Genomic DNA, 20,740 nt, shown 5'->3' with positions numbered 1-20,740 from the left:
TGATATAAAATAGTTACTTTAGAAATATTAGTTAATGTAATGTAGAAATAAGCCACTTTGATTCTGGCAAGTAGAGACAAAGGATTTTAGACCGCATGGAAAAAAGCAGGAAGAGGTATGTCTATGAGAGTGATGCTGCATTGATAGGGGCCGGAGAAAGGGATTGGAAGTGAGCCAATCAGAATCGATCAAACAAGTCAGGAGGGACATAGGATGACCTATGGGTGTCGAGTATGTGAAACTTGATGCCATTTGAATGTATGAGTACTGATCTCTTTGTCTGGGACACTCACTTAGTTCCCGGGGCTGCAGAGAGCAACATGTTATCTGTATCACTGTGGACTAGGTAGCTTGCAAGCTGAATAAAATAACTTCTGTTATACTTGCAAATCCATCTCGACTTTTATTGAGGCCAGACTGACGGATAAAGAAATTTGGGATTCAACAATCTGCATAAAGCAGCATAGTGGCCAAGTTTGTCACATCTCAGGCATTGTCAGTATTTGGCAGGGCATTACTGCTTTAAGTGGGCGGAGACACAGCTGCCGCACGTTGCAACGTCAGTATGTTCGCTGCGCCACTGCGCATGCGCGGTGCGGCCATACGTGGTGCGCGCCTGTGCAGTACGTTCATCGATGTACCCTCGTTCAGTGCGCACAAGAGCAGGAGTCCGCGAAAAGCGCGCGAAATGGCCGCCCTCATCCAGGCTGAGGCCCTGGAGTTGCTCGATTGCTTGGACCCGTTCTGCTATGTGGGGACCTTGCCGCGCCGTTTCAGCCGCTTGGATGTGGGAATACCAACTAGTGGCGTGTTCATATAGCACGCAGGTCTCGATGGCGGTCGCTAGGGTGAGCTGCTTTACCTTGAGGAGCTGCTGGCGTAGGGGGTCCGACTGAACCCCGAAAACAACCTGGTCAAGTATCATGGAGTCGGAGGTGGGCCCGTAATTACAGGACTGCGCAAGGATGCGGAGGTGGGTGAGAAAGGACTGGAAAGGTTCATCCTTACCCTACAAACGCTGTTGGAATACATAGCGCTCGAAACTTTCATTCACCTCTGTGTTGCAGTGAGTGTCAAACTTGAGGAGGACCGTCTTGAACTTTGATTTATCTTCATCATCAGCAAAAGTGAGAGAATTGAAAATGTGGATGGCATGTTTCCTGGCCGTGGATAGGAAGAGACCGATCTTCTTGGTGTCCCAGGCATCTTCCTGGTCTGTGACTTCCAGGTAGAGCTGGAAGCGTTGTTTGAATAACTTCCAGTTGGCCCCCAAGTTACCAGTGATGCGGAGACGCAGCGGCGGGCGGACGTGATGTGTTGGGTGCTCTGGATCCGTGGAACACATACAGGCCACCAACACTTAAAATAGTGCAACACTATTGTATTAAGTTAGAAACTGGTTGTAGCGCACAATGACTTACGAGAGAGACGAGAAGTGATGAAGTCGATTCAGGCTTTATTAAGCAAGACTTGTCCCCAGCAGTTCAGCAACAGAATGAAGCGGCGGGGAGAAGCTCGGGTTCTTATACTCCGCCTTCAGGGCGGAGCCAGGAGTCAGCAGCCAACCAGGACCCGGGATCTGTCAGCCAATAGCATCACGGCTTCACAGTCCTACATGACTCCTAATACATATCACCAAATTCACCCCTTGTTAAAAAGGAACCCGGCGGGGTGGTGGTTCGCATGGTGGTAGGGGTTTACAAGGCTGGCCCTGGAAGGAAAATTTCGGACATGTTATTACAGTTTTAGCCCTACACTGGGCTATGTTCAAAGTTTGCGAAACTATTTACAATATTAGCAAGAGAAAAAAAATGTTTTTGTTACAATACAACAACCTTCTTGGTGTCACGCGGATGCCACGAGTCGAGCGGGCGGTCTGGTCTTCCTCGTCGATCGCCTCAGCCCCGGTGTTGGTGCAGGTGCTTGTTCAGGCGTTGTCGTCTCCGGGAGCGTTTCGGTGTTTGTTCCTGTTTCACTCCTGGGCGGGCACGGGAGGAGGACCGATCCTCCCGGGAAGGGGGCGGTCGCGGGGTGCGCCGGTGGTAGGGAGGGGATGATTGGTGTCGGGGGGGTGTGTGTGTTGCCGGCGGGCGCCAGGTCCCGCAGGGAGACCGTGTCGTGTCGGCCGTCGGGGTACGCCACGTAGGCGTACTGCGGGTTCGCGTGGAGAAGGTGAACCCTCTCAACCAACGGGTCCGATTTGTGCGCCCGCACATGTTTCCAGAGCAAGATGGGTCCTGGGGCCGCCAGCCAGGTCGGCAGCGACGTTCCGGAGGAGGACTTCCTGGGGAAGACAAGGAGGCGCTCATGAGGCGTTTGGTTAGTGGTGGTACACAGCAGCGACCGGATGGAGTGGAGAGCATCCGGGAGTACCTCCTGCCACCGGGAAATTGGGAGGTCCCTGGACCGTAGGGCCAGCAGGACGGTCTTCCAGACCGTGCCGTTCTCCCTCTCTACTTGCCCGTTCCCCCGGGGGTTGTAGCTGGTCGTCCTGCTCGAGGCTATGCCCTTACTGAGCAGGAACTGGCGCAGCTCGTCACTCACGAAGGAGGACCCCCTGTCGCTATGGATATACGCGGGGCAACCGAACAGTGTGAATATGGTGCCAAGGGCTTTAATGACTGTGGCCGCTGTCATGTCGGGTAAGGGGATGGCGAAGGGGAAACGAGAGTACTCGTCCACCACGTTCAGGAAGTATGCGTTGCGGTCAGTGGAGGGGAGGGGCCCTTTGAAATCCAAACTGAGGCGTTCAAAGGGGCGGGAAGCCTTGATCAGGTGCGCTCTATCCGGCCTGAAAAAGTGCGGTTTGCACTCTGCGCAGATGTGGCAGTTCCTGGTGACTGTACGGACCTCCTCCACAGAGTAGGAGAGGTTGCGGGACTTTATGAAATGGTAGAATCGAGTGACCCCCGGGTGGCAGAGGTCCTCGTGGAGGGCTTGGAGACGGTCTATTTGTGCGTTGGCACATGTGCCGCGGGATAGGGCATCGGACGGCTCGTTCAGCTTTCTGGGACGGTACAAGATCTCATAGTTGAAGGTGGAGAGCTCGATCCTCCACCTTAAGATCTTGTCATTTTTAATTTTGCCCCGCTGTGCATTATCGAACATGAAGGCTACCGACCGTTGGTCGGTGAGGAGAGTGAATCTCCTGCCGGCCAGGTAATGCCTCCAATGTCGCACAGCTTCCACTATGGCTTGGGCTTCCTTTTCCACTGAGGAGTGGCGGATTTCTGAGGCGTGGAGGGTCCGGGAGAAAAAAGGCCACGGGTCTGCCCGCTTGGTTAAGGGTGGCCGCCAGAGCTACGTCTGATGCGTCGCTCTCGACCTGGAAGGGGAGGGACTCGTCGATGGCGCGCATCGTGGCCTTTGCGATATCCGCTTTGACGCGGCTGAAGGCCTGGTGAGCCTCTGTCGACAGGGGGAAGGTAGTGGTCTGTATTAGTGGGCGGGCCTTGTCTGCATACTGGGGGACCCACTGGGCGTAATATGAAAAGAAACCCAGGCAACGTTTCAGGGCTTTGGAGCAGTGGGGGAGGGGAAATTCCATAAGGAGGCGCATGCGTTCGGGGTCGGGGCCTATTATCCCATTGCGCACTACGTATCCCAGGATGGCCAACCGGTTTGTGCTAAAAACGCACTTTTCCTCGTTGTATGTGAGGTTCAGGGCGTTAGCGGTCTGGAGGAATTTTTGGAGGTTGGCATCGTGGTCCTGCTGATCGTGGCCGCAGATGGTCACGTTGTCGAGATACGGGAACGTGGCGTGCAACCCGTGCTGGTCAACCATTCGGTCCATCTCCCGTTGGAAGACCGAGACCCCGTTCATGACACCAAATGGGACCCTTAGGAAGTGGTATAGACGCCCGTCTGCCTCGAAGGCTGTGTACTTGCGGTCACCTGGGCGGATGGGGAGCTGGTGGTAGGCGGACTTGAGGTCCACGGTGGAGAAAACCTTATACTGGGCAATCCGATTTACCATGTCGGATATGCGGGGGAGAGGGTTAGCATCTAGCTGTTGATGGTCTGGCTATAGTCTATGACCATCCTTTGCTTCTCCCCGGTCTTTACTACTACCACCTGGGCTCTCCAGGGACTATTGCTGGCCTGGATTATGCCTTCCTTCAGCAACTGCTGGACTTCAGACCAAATAAATATCCGGTCCTGGGCGCTGTACCGTCTGCTCCTAGTGGCGACGGGTTTGCAATCCGGGGTGAGGTTTGCAAACAAGGACAGCCGTTCAACCTTGAGAGTTGCGAGGCCGCAGATAGTGAGTGGGGGTATTGGGCCGCCGAATTGAAATGTTAGGCTCTGCAGGTTACACTGGAAATCTAATCCTAGTAATGTGGGCGCGCAGAGTTGGGGAAGGACGTAGAGCCTGTAGTTCTTAAACTCCCTCCCTTGCACCGTTAGATTCGCAATGCAGAACCCTTTGATCTCTACGGAGTGGGATCCTGCAGCTAGGGAAATCTTTTGCGTACTTGGATGGATGGTCAGAAAACAGCGTCTCACCGTGTCTGGGTGAATAAAACTTTCAGTGCTCCCGGAGTCGATCAAGCATGATGTCTCGTGTCCGTTGATCAGCATCGTTGTTGTCGTCGTCTGGAGCGTCCGGGGCCGTGATTGATCCAGAGTCACCGAAGCCAGTCGTGGTAGTAGTGTCGCGGCGTCTTCTTCGGACCCCGTGGAGCCGTCGATGCTGGGGTCCTTTGTTGTCAACCAAGATGGTGGCGTCCATGAATCGCACGCGGCCGGGGGTGGACAAAATGGCCGCCCCCATGGATCGCACGTGGTCGGGGGTGGACAAAATGGCCGCCCCATGAATCGCACGTGGCTGGGGGGTCACAAGATGGCGGCGCCCATCCTCCCCTCGTGGTGCCCGGGACCCAAAATGGCGGCACCCGTGGAGCGTTTGGGCTATGCTGGGCTCGTTCTTCTCTGGGGATTGCGGCGACCCCCCGGGACCGGCACTGCCGCGTAATGGCCCTTCTTGCCGCAGCTTTTACAAATAGCTGCGCGGGCCGGGCAGCGCTGCCGGGGGTGTTTTGCTTGCCCACAGAAATAGCAGCGGGCCCCCCCGGGATGGTCTGGCGCTTTAACCGTGCAAGCCTGTGAGGGGGGGGGGCTGTAGGCGCGGGCGTTTTGCGAGGCCACATCTAGGGAAGCTGCAAGGGCCCATGCCTCTGAGAGTCCTAGCGACTCTCTTTCTAAAAGTCTTTGGCGGATTTGGAGAGAGTTCATACCTGCCACAAAAGCATCGCGAATTAGCATGTCCGTGTGTTCCATCGCGTTCACCGGCGGGCAGCTGCAGCTCCGTCCCAAAATTAGCAGCGTGGCGTAGAATTCTTCTAGCGATTCTCCGGGACTTTGCCGTCTCGTTGCGAGTTGGTGGCGCGCGTAGACCTGGTTCACGGGCCGAACGTAGATGCCCTTCAGTAATGCGAGCGCCGTCGGGAAATCCTCTGCGTCTTCTATGAGAGGGTAAATTTCCGGGCTTACCCTCGAATGCAGGACCTGCATTTTCTGGTCTTCTGTGATCCGGCCAGGGGCCGTTCGGAGGTAGCCTTCAACACATGCTTGCCAGTGTTTAAATACTGCTGCCGAGTTCGCTGCGTGGGGGCTGATCCGCAGGCATTCTGGGGCGATCCAGAGCTCCATAGTCTTTTAAGCTCGCTTAATAAATTGTAGCGCACAATGACTTACGAGAGAGACGAGAAGTGATGAAGTCGATTCAGGCTTTATTAAGCGAGACTTGTCCCCAGCAGTTCAGCAACAGAATGAAGCGGCGGGGAGAAGCTTGGGTTCTTATACTCCGCCTTCAGGGCGGAGCCAGGAGTCAGCAGCCAACCAGGACCCAGGATCTGTCAGCCAATAGCATCACGGCTTCACAGTCCCACATGACCCCTAATACATACCACCACACTGGTGAACATACTTTCACTGTGGGTTAACGCGATGTTAGATTAAACTAAAGACCTATGCCTGTCCGAACCAGTCTATGCACTCAGCACATGGTGAGGACATGTGCTGTAAGCTGTAAGCGCTGTCCATGTAGGAGGCTGCATCCCGAATGACACAAAGTGCTTCCTAATTTCTCTTAAGCAAGCCTGATGATAGTAAAAATTTGATTTTTTATGGATTATCCACCTTTTCTCTCTGTGCAGTACAAGAACTTGTACTTTTACTTTACATCTAATGCTACACAAAAGCACATGCAAGTGAGAATATGCAGGTTGCATCTGGAATGAGATATTTCCCACACTCAGTACAGATAGATTTACACTGCATTATTAATCCCAGCAAGCAGGGTCTCTAGATAACCTACAGGCAACATCTGCATTATTAAAGACCGCCTGCCGCATCAACTCTAAGTTTCATTACACAAGCTTTATTCTATTGTCCGAAAACGTCCTGGCCCTTGTAAACAATCCAGCAGCATTACTATCAGAAAAGATTGAACAAACGAGGCATTTTTCTCTGGAAAAGAAAAGTGACTTATTAGAATATTGACCTGTTAGAAGGGGTTTGAAACGGAGACAGATATATTATGAGCATAACAAAATTAGGAGTCATAATTATAAGATCATCTCCAATAGATCTACTACAAGAAGAAATTAAAGAGAAACTTATTATTCAGGGTGGTGAGAATGTGAAAGTTGCTGCCACATGGAGTGGTTGAAGTGAATAGCAAAGACGCATTTGAGTACTGCTGAAAAAAACACATGTTGTGGAAGATTTTCATCTTGCACGCATTAGGGCAGGTAGGCAAGAATACTAATTGTAAAGAGAACAGCAATTGAAACTGCATGAGAAAAGAGGTCTGATTGGTAGAGGCTTTGCATTGGACAATGCACCTTGGAACAGTTAACTGCCAAGCTTTTTTTCAGCAATACTCAAATTCCGTACTACCAAACAACAAACGGATAGATTTAAGAGGAAGCTGGAATATTACATAAGGGGAAAGGAACAGAAGGACATGGTGATAGAATTGAATGAAGAGGAATGTGGATAGAACTGGATGAAGAGGAATATGGATATACATCGCAGCTTAGACCAGTTGGGTCAAATAGCCTGTTTCTTTGCTGTAATGCCATATAAATGTGTCTGTACATTGTTAAGTTTACCTCTGTCCATTAGCTGATTGAAGAGGGAAGCATTGGAGAAGAAGAAAAGGTAAGCAAACATCTGTGCTGCAATTTCAGGGTGCACCTCATACTGGTGGAGGAGGTCTAGTGTTGTCTGGTATATTTGCATGATGTCTCGAACTGGTTCTGGGAGAGAAGAAGAATTCATCCCAGAATATCCACCCTTGGTCTGGAAGGGATTGCAATCCAAGAAAGCAGGAAGTGTAACATAGAGAGACTGTAAAACAAGAAACAAAAATGTATTTTTTAAATCCACGCTTCTGTACTTTTCATGGTAAGGAAAGATAACGTTCAAGAATTAAACCTATGTCCACTTTGCAGTGAATAGCATTATTAAGCACTGATGCATCTACTCTGACTTAGGCCATAGTCACATACTGCGGAGACTGGTATTTTGAGAATTCACCCAGTACAAACTGTACCTTATTTGAAAGATGTCCAAAACCATAGCCTCTGGCATTTTCATTTCCAAACATGCTTTCCTTATGATCCTTGTTACAGTCATGATTTTCTTGTGCTTTGTATTTACTGAGCAAATCTTAGGGTATTCTAGTGGATGTTCAATGACCCCCTTAAGGTTCTGAGCCACCAGGTTGGTTTTATGTGATACATTTTTTTAAAAATTGTAAAGCGGATTTAGTTGTCAGTTAAATATTTATGACTATACAAATGTTTGATTATTCAGCTGAGTCAATAATTTGTCCCATGTCCATTCCAGTCCACGATGGAAAAAGAATGCAGATGTCTGGAATTTACTTGACCTCAAGGGGAGGAATACAAATTTAACTAAACTTGAAAATCACATGGATTAATCTGGATTCATTCATAGCGTTTGTTGCCGGAGATATTTACACAATGTGGACCTTTATACCCTGATTAAGCACATTTTCTTTTTAGGATTTATAGCCATTTACTGCGCAGAATAAACAATGAATCTCAGTCTGCACCTGTTTGGGGTTTAATAATGTATTTATTTAAATTCTTCAAACATTTAATATTGTACATTTAATATTGTACGTTTGAAAGAAAACGCTCATTTACAACTGGACCTTGAAATAGGAACAATTGCAAAGATCTAAAGTAATAATTAAGGGCTGAATGATTTTGTGAGCAGTATCTGTCCCAGCCTGAGCCTGGCATTACAATGTCATTCAAAGGACCAAGGTGCTTTACCACATGTGTAAGCACATTATGTTGACTAAGAGAAGGTTGGTAAAACACCATTTTTTTGCCAAGGAAAGGGAGGGGGAGGGGAAGGGAGGGGAAGGAGGGAGGGAGGGGGAGGGGAAGGGGGGAGGGGAAGGGGGGAGGGGAAGGGGGGAGGGGAAGGGGGGAGGGGAAGGGGGGAGGGGAAGGGGGGAGGGGAAGGGGGGAGGGGAAGGGAGGGAGGGAGGGAGGGAGGGGGGAGGGGGGAAGGGGAGGGGAGGAAGAGGGAGGGAGGGGGGGGAAGGGGGGGGGGGAAGGGGGAGGGGGAAGGGGAGGGGGAGGGGAAGGGAGGGGGAGGGGAAGGGAGGGGGAGGGGGAGGGGGAGGGGGAGGGGGGAGGGGGAGGGGGGGAGGGGGAGGGGGAGGGGGGGGAGGGGGAGGGGAGGGGGAGAGGGAAGGGGAGGGAAGGGGAGGGGGGAAGGGGAGGGAAGGGGAGGGGGGAAGGGGAGGGAAGGGGAGGGGGGAAGGGGAGGGAAGGGGAGGGGGGAAGGGGAGGGAAGGGGAGGGGGAGAGGGGAGGGGAGGGGGGGGGTAAGGAAGGGGAGGGGGGAGGGGGTAAGGAAGGGGGAGGGGGAGAGGGGAGGGGGAGGGGAAGGGGGAGGGGAGGGGACGGGGGAGGGGGGGAGGGGACGGGGGGAGGGGGGAGGGGGAGGGGGAGGGGGGGAGGGGAAGGGGGAGGGGAGGGGGAGGGGAGGGGGAGGGGAGGGGGAGGGGAACGGGGAGGGGGATGGGGAGGAGGGGAGGGGAGGGGGAGGGGAGAGGGGGAGGGGAAGGGGAGGGGTGGAGGGGAGGGGAATGGAGGGGGAGGGAGGGGGGTAGGGGGTGATGGGGAGGGGGTGAGGGGAGTGGTAGGGGAGGGGGAGGGAGGGGATGAGGGGGGGAGGGGGAAGGGGGGGGAGGAGAGGCTGGGGGGGGGAGGGGGAGGGGGGAGGGAGGAGGGGGAGGGGGGAGGGAGGAGGGGGAGGGGTGAGGGAGGAGGGGGAGCCCCCCTCCTGAGGATTGGGCTTGGTGGGGGTTGGGAGCCTGAAGCATTCCAGGTCGAGGGTCGCTCCTGGGCCGGGGTGGGGGTCGGTGGTTTTCATCTGTGAGGCCTTCAAGCTATCTTTGAATATTGATGCTACCCATATCTGGGGCAACTGCAGCTTCTGTCTGTGTGTCCTACCAAACACTTGCAGCACCGAACACGGTTCATGGTTCTATGCTGATGGTCACTTTAACTCCCTTGGACTTGAGCAGCCATTAGTTTCACAGCTGAAGGCTATTGCTAATAAGGAATTGGCCTTGTTAGTTGTGAGAGCACTTCACAGCTGCAGGTTGTTTGCTGCTTGCTCCTGCTGGTGGCTGCAAATGCCTGGAGACTGCTGTTGCTGTTTCCTTCCTTTTCTGTACCCAGAAAGAAGAACAATTTTTTTTAAGATACCTGCGTCCTGGAACACCTGGCTCAGGGGGAGTCCAGATGGCAATCTGATTTGAATCAAGAAGACGCTGCGCGACCTGGTGCGCGACATTGATCCAAATGGACCCTTGATGATGCTGTTAAAGGAATGCTTTTGTTGCTGGTGTGGTGAGTGCTGCATGCAACTGGCATGTCACCGTGGGTTAAATACGCTGGAAGTCAAGGATGTTCAACTGCACCTTGAGCGCCGGTGGAGTATGTGGATGCCAGGATTCGGTGCGGTGAGATTGGGCCGTGTGGGAGGGTCTGACAGCTGTGCCTCCTGGATGGAGAATGGCACTGATACATGAAACAAGTGACACATTGATGGACAGATCATTTCTACCACAAAGTTCTGGACAGTACAACACATTCTCAGGCTTTTCCTCCATTTCTGTTGAGGAACCTGTGAGGGGTGATACCATTTTGTGTTCTGTTTTTGTGAACGTTATGTAGTTAATTTTCAAATCTTTGTTACTTTTGATCGTTTAATAAACAAAATATTCTCAAATGGATTTTCATGGTTACATGTGCCATTTCTCAGATGATGATTATTGCATCGCATTTCAATCAAACTTTGAAGCCTGACCTCAGCATCATAGAGACAGCAGCAAACAATCAAACACTCAAGACCTGGGCTTCAGCACTGGGGATATCCCTGTGACCAAAGGGTGAGTGTGTGGATCCGGGGAGGACATCTGGTCTCCCTAATGTTCCCGGCAAGGGTCTGGGGTCTAGGGATTCCTGATGTGGCCAGCGTTGAGTGTGCGAGGTTCTCCAGCACAACTGGCTCGCTGCATGACACTCTTGAGAGAAGGTGGGACACATAAGGATGGGGGAGGCTTGGAAGATTTGAGGGTGCCGGGGTGGAAGCTCTAGCTGATTGTCTCTCTCCTTCCCCGATTCCTTACTGATAGCAAAATGGATGGTAGTGTTAATCCTGCAGAGGATGCCCTTGTTATGCTGGTGGCAGCTTAGGTGGCCAGATGCCAGAGAAGGCAGCAATACCAATGTAGTCTGGAGGCGACACCCCACATGCAGGGGTTGCCACACACAGCATGTGCCCCAGGAGACTCCGTCTCAACAAAGAGAAAGTGCGGCACCTGTGCCATGTCTCGCAAACTTGGCACCCCATGGAGGAGGAGGACACCTGCTCTCCTTTTTAATTACGTGCTGTACCTACATACCGACTTTCTGTGATTCATGAACAAAGACACCCAGGTCCCTCTGCGCAGATGCATTTTGAATCTAATTTACTTTTTTTAAATAAATATTTTTATTCTCCTTTTTCACATTTTCATTCAAATTTACATCCACCAACAAACAATCAACACTAACAAATACAATATCAATTCCCTGGGCAACAGTTTCTTCCTCCCACCAACTCCCAAACAACCCTCAACATTTTAAATACAACCATCAAAGAAAAGGAATCAGGAATCCACCATCCACCCATACATGGTCACCAACAACATTCACAGTCCAACCACGCCCCCCCCCCCCCCGCCAATGTTCGATGTCATCCAATTCTTCAAAGTGAATAATAAACAAAGCCCATGAATTGTAAAACCCTTCCATCCTTCCCCTCAACTCAAACTTCACCTTCTCGAGTGTTAAAAATACGAACAGATCCCCCCCGCCACGCCAGGGCACAAGGTGGAGAAACTGACCTCCCCTCCAACAGGATCCGCCTTTGGGTGATCAGCGAGGCAAAGGCCAAAACATCTGCCTCCGCACCCGCTTCCAACCCGGCCAATCCGATACCCTGAATATGGCCTCCGGAGGACCTGGCTCAAGCCTCACATGTACCACCTTCGAAATTACCCTGAACACCTCCTCCAATACCCCTCCAGCTTGCCGCTTTGCCAGCTCCGTCATGTCCTGATAGATGCGAACCTTGACACCAGCCCATTGAACCTCCTGCTCTTTCTTTGCCCAGTTCAATATCTTCTCATTCATGTGATATCTGTGAAAAGAGATAGTCACTGGCCTTGGCCGCTCCTTTAACTTCGGCTTAGGCCTCAGCGAACGATGAGCTCGGTCCAATTTATAGAGGGGTCCACTCCCTCCCCCATCAGTTCTGCCGACATCTTGGCAAAGTACTTTGTTGGGCTCTGGCCCTCCGCCCCCTCGGGTAGACTAACAATCCTTAAATTCTGTCATTTTGAGCGGTTCTCCATATCCTCCAGCTTTGCTCGCAGCCCCTTACTGGCCTCAACCACCCTCTGCAGCTCATCTCCTGTCAAGGTGAGCTCATCACTATGCCGCAACATGGCCTCCTCCACTCCCTTCATCTTCTCACTCTGTTCCCTCACCTCAGCCGACGCCTTTGCAACAGCCACCTTCACTGGGGCAATTGCCTCCCCTACCAATGTCTTCAGTGCCACTGCCATCTCCTTTCTCATCACCTCCATATGCTTTGCGAACTGCTTTTCGAGCTCTAGAGCCACCACCTCAGCCATCTTCTCTGCTGTAAGCAGCGTGGCTCCACCAAGTGGCCCGGCCTCCTGTCAGGCCCCGGGCTGGTCCTCACGCTCGACGGCGAGCTCTCATTCTCTCCCTTCCTCATTGCTGTCTTCCTCTGATTTTTGAACATCTTTCACCTCTTTGCTGGTTCTTAGTCCTTCATGAATTGCCCCCAGGACCAGGCATTAAAAATTCCCCAAAAGAAAAAGAAACATATACGCCTCAAGCAGGAGCCACCCAACGTGTGACGACCCCTCTATATGCTGCCTTTGTCTACCCCGTTGCTCCGGCTGCTTCAAGCACTGACCTCAGTCTCACTGCTCCTGCTGTTCTACGCTTTGCCTTCAGTCCTGCTGCTCCAGCTGCCTCATGGATTCGGGCCTGCCGCCTCGACTGCCTCGTTTGTCAGACTCTGCCCCCGCCGTTCCAACTGCCGCGCGTTCCGGGTTCGACGCCGCCGCTCCGGTTGCTGGACATTCCCACGGGGTTTTTTCTCTCATTTCAATTTAGATAATCATTTGCCTTTCTATTTTTTTGGGCCAAAATGGATAACTTCACATTTATCTACATTAAACTCCATCTGCCAAATTTTGGCCCAATCTCCTAGCCTATCTATATCCTCTTTATCTCCTCTTCACTGCCTGCTTTCCCACCTATTTTAGTATCATCCGCAAATTTTGCTATGTTACACTCTGTCCCTGCTTGCAGATCATTTATATAGATTGTAAACAGTTGAGGTCTGAGGACTGACCCCTGCGGCACCCCATTAGTTACAGTTCGCCAGCCAGAGGAGGACCCATTTATTCCGACCCTCTGCTTTCTGTCAGTCAGCCAATTCTCAATCCAATCTAATACTCGACCCCCAATCCCCTGCGATCTCACTTCTGGATCAATCTTTTCTTTATATAAATTTAGAGTACCCAATTCATTTTTTTTCTAATTAAGGGGCAATTTATGGTGGCCAATCCACATAGCCTGCACATCTTTTGGGTTGTGGGGGCAAAACCCACGCAAACACAGGGAGAATGGGCAAACTCCACACGGACAGTGACACAGAGCCGGGATCGAACCTGGGACCTCGGCGCCGTGAGGCAGCAGGGCTAACCCATTGCGCCACTGTGCTGCCCTCTGGATCAGTCTTTTATGCAGCACCTTGACAAATACCTTCTAGAAGTCTAGATATACCACATCCACAGGTTCCCCATTATCCACTTTGCTGGTTACCTCCTCATAGAACTCAAGCAAGTTTGTCAAGCATGACTTACTCCCTTCATAAAACCATGCTGACAATTAAGCTTTGTCTTTCCAAATACACAATCATCTCCCTTAATGATTGATACCAGTAACTTCCCCACCACAGAGGTCAAGCTAACCGGTCTATAGTTTCCTACTTTTAGCCACTCCCCCTTTTAGAATAGGGGCGTCCCATTTGTGTGTTTCCAATCCACTGGATTCTTCCATAATCCAGGGAATTCTGAAGTATCATAACCAATGCATCCACTATCTCTGCTGCCACCTCCCTGGGATGCAGACTATCAGGTCCCGGAGACCTATCTGCCTTTAATACCATTAGTTTATTCAATGCGGTCTCCCGAGTGATGGTTATTGCACCAGGTTCCTCTGCGTTAGCTGCAGTTTGGGGAATTTTTTTATTATCCTCTACCATGAAGGTAGGCCAAATATTGGTTCAGTGCCTCTGCCATCTCTGTATTCCCCATTATTACCTCACCAGTATAGTCCTCTAAAGAGACTTTACCTTTGCTATTCTCTTCCTCTTTATATACTTCTAGAAGTTCTTGGTATTCGTGTTTATGTTTTCTGCTCGTTTCCTTTCGTGGTTAATCTTAGCTCTTTTGATTTTATTTTTAGTATTCTTTTGTTGAACCTTAAAGTTCTCCTAATTTTCTACCTTACCACTAGCTTTTGCAGTATGTGCCCTAGTTTTTGCCTTTATGGCTTCCTTGACTTCCTTGCTTAGACATGGAACATTTTTCTCTGTTGTACAATTCCTCTTCCTCCCAGGAATACACTTCAATTGAGAGGTAATTAATATTTCCCTGAACATACGACTATTGTTCCTCAACTGTCCTACCCCCAATTATTTGTATCCAGTCTACTTGGGCCAACTTCTGCAGCATTTCACAAGTTACAGCCCACAAATGCATCCATGAGGTCACAGATGACCTGTATGCCTGGCCAGCTGACTATGTCAACTTTGATATAGCTGCTGGATTCTCTGCCATCGCCAGGTTTCCATAGGTCCAGGGGGTAATTGGTGGTACGCATGTCGCGCACCAGGGCATCAGGAAGTGCCCATCATTAACAGGGAAGGATTCCACTCCCTGAATATACACCTTGTGTGCGACCACCACCTAGAACCATTGGAGAAGGAGGCCATTTGGCTCATCAAGTCTGCACAGACCCTATAAAAGAGCACACGACCTAGGCCCACTTCCCCGCCCTATCCCTGTAACTCCACCTAACCTGCACATCCTGGACACTAAGGGTCAATTTAGCATGGCCAATCCACCTAATCTGAACACCTTTGGACTGTGGGAGGCAACCGGAGCACCCGGAGGAAACTCACGCAGACACAGGTGGAACATGCGAACTCCACACAGTCACCCAAGGCCGGAATTGAACTCAGGTCTCTGATGCTGTGGGATAGCAGTGCTAACCACTGTGCTACCATCCCCCCACCTCCGGACCATAAATGTGTGTGCATGCTTCCTAGGGAGCGGGCATGACAGCTACATCCTGGGACAATCGGAGATTCCCGTCGTCTTTAAGAACCATTCCAGGATGACGGGTTGGTCTTGGGGCATGCGGGGTTCCCGCCGAGATCCTGGCTGATGACACCTGTGTGGAGGCTGGAAACCGAGGCAGAGACCTGATATGATGAGGTCCAATTTACCACCCGTGCTATTGCTGTGGGGTGCATCGGATTCTCCTGCTTTGTGGTGGTCTGCTGTGTCCTCCACAACCTGGTACAGCTGCGGGAAGATGATCTGGAGGAGGAGGAAGGAGATGTGGCCTCCTCTGAGGAGGAGGTGAACCAGGAAGGAATGAAGGACGAGCCCAGGTTGCACCAGCGGGAGGAGCCGGAGGATGGAGGACAGGGGGCGGCGAGGGTTAGCATGCCCGGAGGACCAGGGGGCCCTCATCCTCATCCAATTCTCATAGGATGAGGCATTGTCCATCAGCTCACCCCTCCCACCCCTAAATCCTGTCCTTGAGGTGCGTTGATGTCAGGAGGTGTGGATTCAGAAGAACTGGAGACCGCTGTCCTCTCTTTGGTGGCAGCCCCCGGGTTGGCCTCCAGCACTTGTTCCTCCTTGACGGTGCCCATAGGGCCCTGGGGGTCCCCGTGGGATGGAGGGGCAACTGGAGTGAGCTCCAGCGGCCTCCGCTTCATCTGGCTGTGCCAGTCCTGTCACCTCCCCGTTGTCTGCACCATGGTGTTGACACCCTCAGTGATGCTCCTCGGTGACGGGGCCACGCTCTACAGTGCCTTGCCAAAATCCACCTGCTTCTGGAACACATCCCTCAGAAGCTGGGACACGCTCTGGAGTGTCTCAGCAATGTCCACCCGTGAATGGGACATGTCCCTTGGTGACTGGGGCACGATGTCAAGGCCCTCTGCCATGGTCGTCACAGACTGAGCCATGCCTTGGACACCATCACTCAAGATGCTGACCTCGTGCTACAGGCTTTCCACTGCGGTGGCCATCCTAGCATTTTTGGCCTTGGTGCCATTTCCTGCGCCTTTGGGACTCGCTGGCATGTCGCTGACCCCTCCTGAATCTCACGGCCGTGCCCTAACATCTGCATCAGCTCTGGGATAACCTTGTCCAGACGCTCACCATCTGAGTCCTGGGATACAGCAGACCTTTGGCTGCTGACTCCCTTGGATGTTCTTGCCTCCACCTCGTGCATCAGCAACTGTGTGGTGCTCACCAGATTGTGCCCCAGAAGCCCACCGAGGTGTGTGTTCCCTCAGCTGGCAGGGAAAGGGGATGACTCCGGATGGCCGACTCCATCAGATGGAGATCCTGCAAGAGGATGAATATGTGGTCAGTGAGAGCGAAGGATCATTGTGTCTGACAGGAAGCCTGTCCAGGTCAGAAATCCCCAAAGTGAGGAGCAGGTCTGTGCACTGCCATGCTTATGTGTTGACTGGGAGTGGGTGGTGAGGGAGCGTTTAAAAGTAGCTTCACCTTGCAAGTAGTGAAACACTGATGCACATGTCTGGCGAATCAGATGGCGAGATGCCAGTGATGGCAGGATGCTCATGGGTCTCATTTTCGGCACTGGGTGCCATTAAATACGGACCATGATCTCGCCAATGTGGCCGTCGAGAAACACCCACCAATCGCAGCAAAATGACACTTTGAAATGTTTCCGCTAAATTGTGTCCTAAGTGCCATTTTGGGCGAGTTTGGCAGGGTGTTTCCTGCTGGCCTTTTGGGTGAGACACAAACCAGTATTCACCCACGCTCGTTTTTGGGGCCTTGGGGAGTTTCTGCCTGGTCTAACCCACACACGCAAGTTTTTTCAGCAGTGGGGAGCTGAACTTGCTGGTGAGACCAGCTCCTTAAGAGATTGGGGTGCAATTTTTAAAAGGTGCCCCGATCTCAAAGTGAGTTGATGGTCCCCCCAAACCCCCACCCATGGGCAATGCCATCCCCCCCCCCCCCCCCACAGCCCAAGTGAGGACGCCCTGCACTAATGGCCCCAATGTTTTCAGGCTCCAAAATTTAAGAGGCCCCTTCATACCTCCCTTCACCCCACCAACCCTTCATACCCCCTCACCCTCCTCTTTCGTGGGCATGGCCCTTTACAGGCCTGACCCTCGGCAGTGCCAACCTTGCACCCGGGCACCTGGCACTGCAAGCTGGCACCCAGGAAGTGCTCCTAGCACTGGGATGTGCTAACTGGACACCCTGGCAGTGCCAGGTTGGCATCTCCAGGGTTCCCGAATGCCAGGGTAATATCTTGCCCTGCCCCAGGCTATCCGGTGGAGCTCCGTTGGCCCAAAAGACCTCTGGAGTTGCCATCAAGCCTGGTCCATGCTTGTGAAAACCAGTATTAATCGGTGCCCGGTTGAGGCCTTGATGGTGTAGCCGGTGACTCCCGGGCGCCATGTCCACGAAAGGGGAGGGTGAGGGGGTATGAAGGGTTGGGGTGAGTGAAGGGAGTTATGAAGGGGCCTCATAAATATGTGGCATTGGCATACTTAAATGAGCCTAATGGCTCATTTAAATATCATTATCTGGATCACGCCCTTGCTGGGCGTAGCACTTAGGGTTACTCCAAATCGGCTCGGTGCCTGCCACGAAGCCCGATTTGGGCCTCTCCCGTGATTCACCCATTCTGCGCCAGGCCATGCACAATGTGGTGGCTGAATTGCGCCCAGAGTCTCTTACCATGTGACTGTATGCATCATAGCGTGGGTGTGCTATTATCCAGTCTCATATTAACACTCACACTGCTGAGTATTATAATGCATGCAGGCACACATCACCACATTCCTTTGCTTTTCAAACAACTTTCCTCTCTTCTAACAGAGTATTACAATACTTTTACTTCTTATCACAATACAATTTGTTTTTACTTTCTATCTCTGCTCCCCCAACATCAAGTCTCTGACTTTATGAGTCAGAAGTTCTTAAGTCCTGATAGTTCTTTTACATCTCAGTCTGTCACATGTGGAGAAATTAAAATAGTACTCTCTGTTTCTCTTTGTTAACATGTTGTCTGCTTTTCCAGACACTGTGGGATTTCCCCGTTCCTTCCCACGGGAATGTGCACCTTTTGTTGCTAGACTAGGATCTAATTTTTTTTTTCTTGGTGTCTGTGACGTCCTTGATCGACTCAAGACATTTCATAAATAGAACCTTTATTTCCACTTGTCTTTACTACAGCCAAACAATTGTTTGCTATTTAACTTTCAAATCCTTTTGTAAGCTCATGAATCCTCATTATTTTCTGTTTTCTAGTACTTTGCACTTGAGTGTCAGCGGATTTCTAATCCCATTTCTGCCTCTTCTTTTTCTGCCCGCAAAACAGAATTTTGGTCTTTGTCCTTTCTTTTGGCTTCACTGTTGGCCAGAACAGTCTCTGGTGAAGTGTTGACTTGTTTACTTTTTGCTTTCATTGTTCCCCTTATGGAGTCATTTGTTGCTCTCCCTTTGAGGTCTTTTGTAGCTCTCCCTCTGGGGTCTTTTGTTGCTCTCCCTCTGGGGTCTTTCATTGCTCTCCTTCTGGTGTCCTTTGTTGCCCTCCCTCTGGGGATTTTGTTGCCTTTCTTCTGGGGTCTTCCATTGCCCTCCCTCTGGGGTCTTTCAGTGTCCTCCCTCTGGGGTCTTTCAGTGTCCTCCCTTTGGGGTCTTTCATTGCACTCCCTTTGGGGTCTTTCATTGTCCTCCCTTTGGGGTCTTTCACTGTCCTCCCTCTTGGGTCTTTCATTGCCCTCCCTCTTGGGTCTTTCATTGCCCTCCCTCTCGGGTCTTTCATTGCCCTCCCTCTCGGGTCTTTCATTGCCCTCCCTCTCGGGTCTTTCATTACCCTCCCTCTCGGGTCTTTCATCACCCTCCCTCTCGGATCTTTCATTACCCTCCCTCTCGGGTCTTTCATTATCGTCCCTCTCGGATCTTTCATTACCCTCCCTATGCCACCTTTTCTTGCCCTCCCTCTGGGGTCTTTGTTGCCGCCTCCTTGAGGTCTTCGTTGCCTCCGTTCTGATGTCTCTGTTTCCTCTTCTTTGAGGTTTTCATTGCTTTCCCTCTGAGGTCTTTGTTGCCTCCTCTTTGAGATCTTCATTGCCTATGAACTTTTCTTTTGAGGGTTACCTTTAATCTGGGGTCTCTTCTAATTTTCCTGTCCATAGCCATTTGTTTTGTCTTGTGGTTGCTGCTTTAAATGTGTCACCACTGCAAGAGCTGTAACTGATTCTTTTGGCTTTCTGCATTGTGAGTTTCCTGCACTTTCGGGATTCTGGCAGGCTCATGAGCAATGTGGCAGCTCCTCGTTTTGAAACATTTAAACTCTACCAGCCTTTTTTTCTGCCTTGCAGTTTAAAACCAACATGTGGTTCGGCTGAAAAATAAAGTTTTCTTATTTTAGTATCACTTTTCAAGTGGCCTTACCGCAAAGGTCCATCAATCTCGTTCCAGTTTGTAATGTTTTGGTCCTGGTACCTTTCAAGATCAATTAGTCCACATGTTGCCACAGGAGGTGATTAGCATTGCAACTGTCCTTTATTTTTTTCAGCAGTCAAACTAACAAGAAAACATAATTCACTGGTTTGTAAAGTACGACGGATGGCAGGGTAGTACAGTGGCTAGCACTGTTGCTTCACAGCGCCAGGGTCCCAGGTTTGATTACCACTTGGGTCACTGTCAGTGCGGATTCTGCACGTTCTCCCCATGTCTGTGTAGGTTTCCTCCGGGTGCTCCGGCTTCCTCCCACAAGTCCCGAAAGGCGTGCTTGTTAGGTGAATTGGACATTCTGAATTCTCCCTCTGTGTGCTCGAACAAGCGCTGGAGTGTGGCAACTAGGGGCTTTTCACAGTAACTTCATTGCAGTGTTAATGTAAGCCTACTTGTGAAAATAATGAAGATTAAAGATTTTTAAAAAGACAAGCCAGACAAGACGCACAAAACAGGAATGCTTCCACCAAGGCTTGAATCTGTCATTGTTGAGTACTTGCCAGGAAGCGTACAAGAATGATGTGGTAATTACATAGAATTACATTTAATTTACAACACAGAAACAGATTATTCAGGCCAACTGTTCTGTGTTTATACTCTGCATGAGCCTCCTCCCATCTTACTTATTTTGTTATCAGCATATTGGTGGCAGAGTTGTTAGCACTGCTGCTTCACAGCTCCAGGGACCCGGGTTCGATTCCAGCCTCGGGTGACGTTCTGTGTGGAGTTTGCATGTTCTCCCCGTGTCTGTGTGGGTTTCCTCCGGGTTCCTCCCACAGTCCAAAGATGTACAGGCTGGGTTGTGGGAATAGGGTGGGGGAGTGGATCTAGGTAGAGTGCTCTTTTAGAGGGACGTGCAGGCTCAATGGCTGAATGGCCGTCTCCTGCACTATAAGGATTCTATGATATCCTTCTTTTACTTTCTCCCTCACTTATTTATGTAGATTCTCCCTAAATGGGGATGACTTTCTTCCAATTGTCACCTTCCATCTAGTTAACTGAGAACTAATGAAGCTTAACAATTATTTTGCTTTGGAGTCGGACATAAATAGTACTTAAAAATAAGAAAGGAGCAAAACTACCATAGTTGCTGCTGGTCAGAAATACACCAGCATGTTTGCTGCCTTCAGTCAGCGGCAACACTGTTGGCTGGGGCATGTGAGTCGAATGGATGACAGCCACATTCCCAAAGACATGCTGTATGGCAAGTTTGCTAGGGACACAAGACCAAAAGGTTGTCCATGTCTGCAATACAAGGATGGCTGTAAGCAAGACTTCAAGTTGA

At 50.9% G+C, this 20,740-nt stretch overlaps 1 protein-coding gene across 1 annotated transcript in view; it reads right to left on the bottom strand.

The window, feature by feature from the left end:
- The window catches only part of radil (Ras association and DIL domains), a 288,075-nt gene that overhangs the window by 92,757 nt on the left and 174,578 nt on the right, over nt 1-20,740 (bottom strand). Inside the window, exon 8 of the mRNA XM_072480950.1 lies at nt 7,119-7,356. Coding sequence (XP_072337051.1) covers nt 7,119-7,356 — 238 coding nt within the window. The remainder of the gene's footprint in view (nt 1-7,118; nt 7,357-20,740) is intronic.

Source organism: Scyliorhinus torazame, chromosome 17 (genome assembly GCF_047496885.1).
Source record: "Scyliorhinus torazame isolate Kashiwa2021f chromosome 17, sScyTor2.1, whole genome shotgun sequence".
NCBI classification, from domain to species: domain Eukaryota; kingdom Metazoa; phylum Chordata; class Chondrichthyes; order Carcharhiniformes; family Scyliorhinidae; genus Scyliorhinus; species Scyliorhinus torazame.
This window is presented reverse-complemented; position numbering and strand designations above follow the sequence as displayed.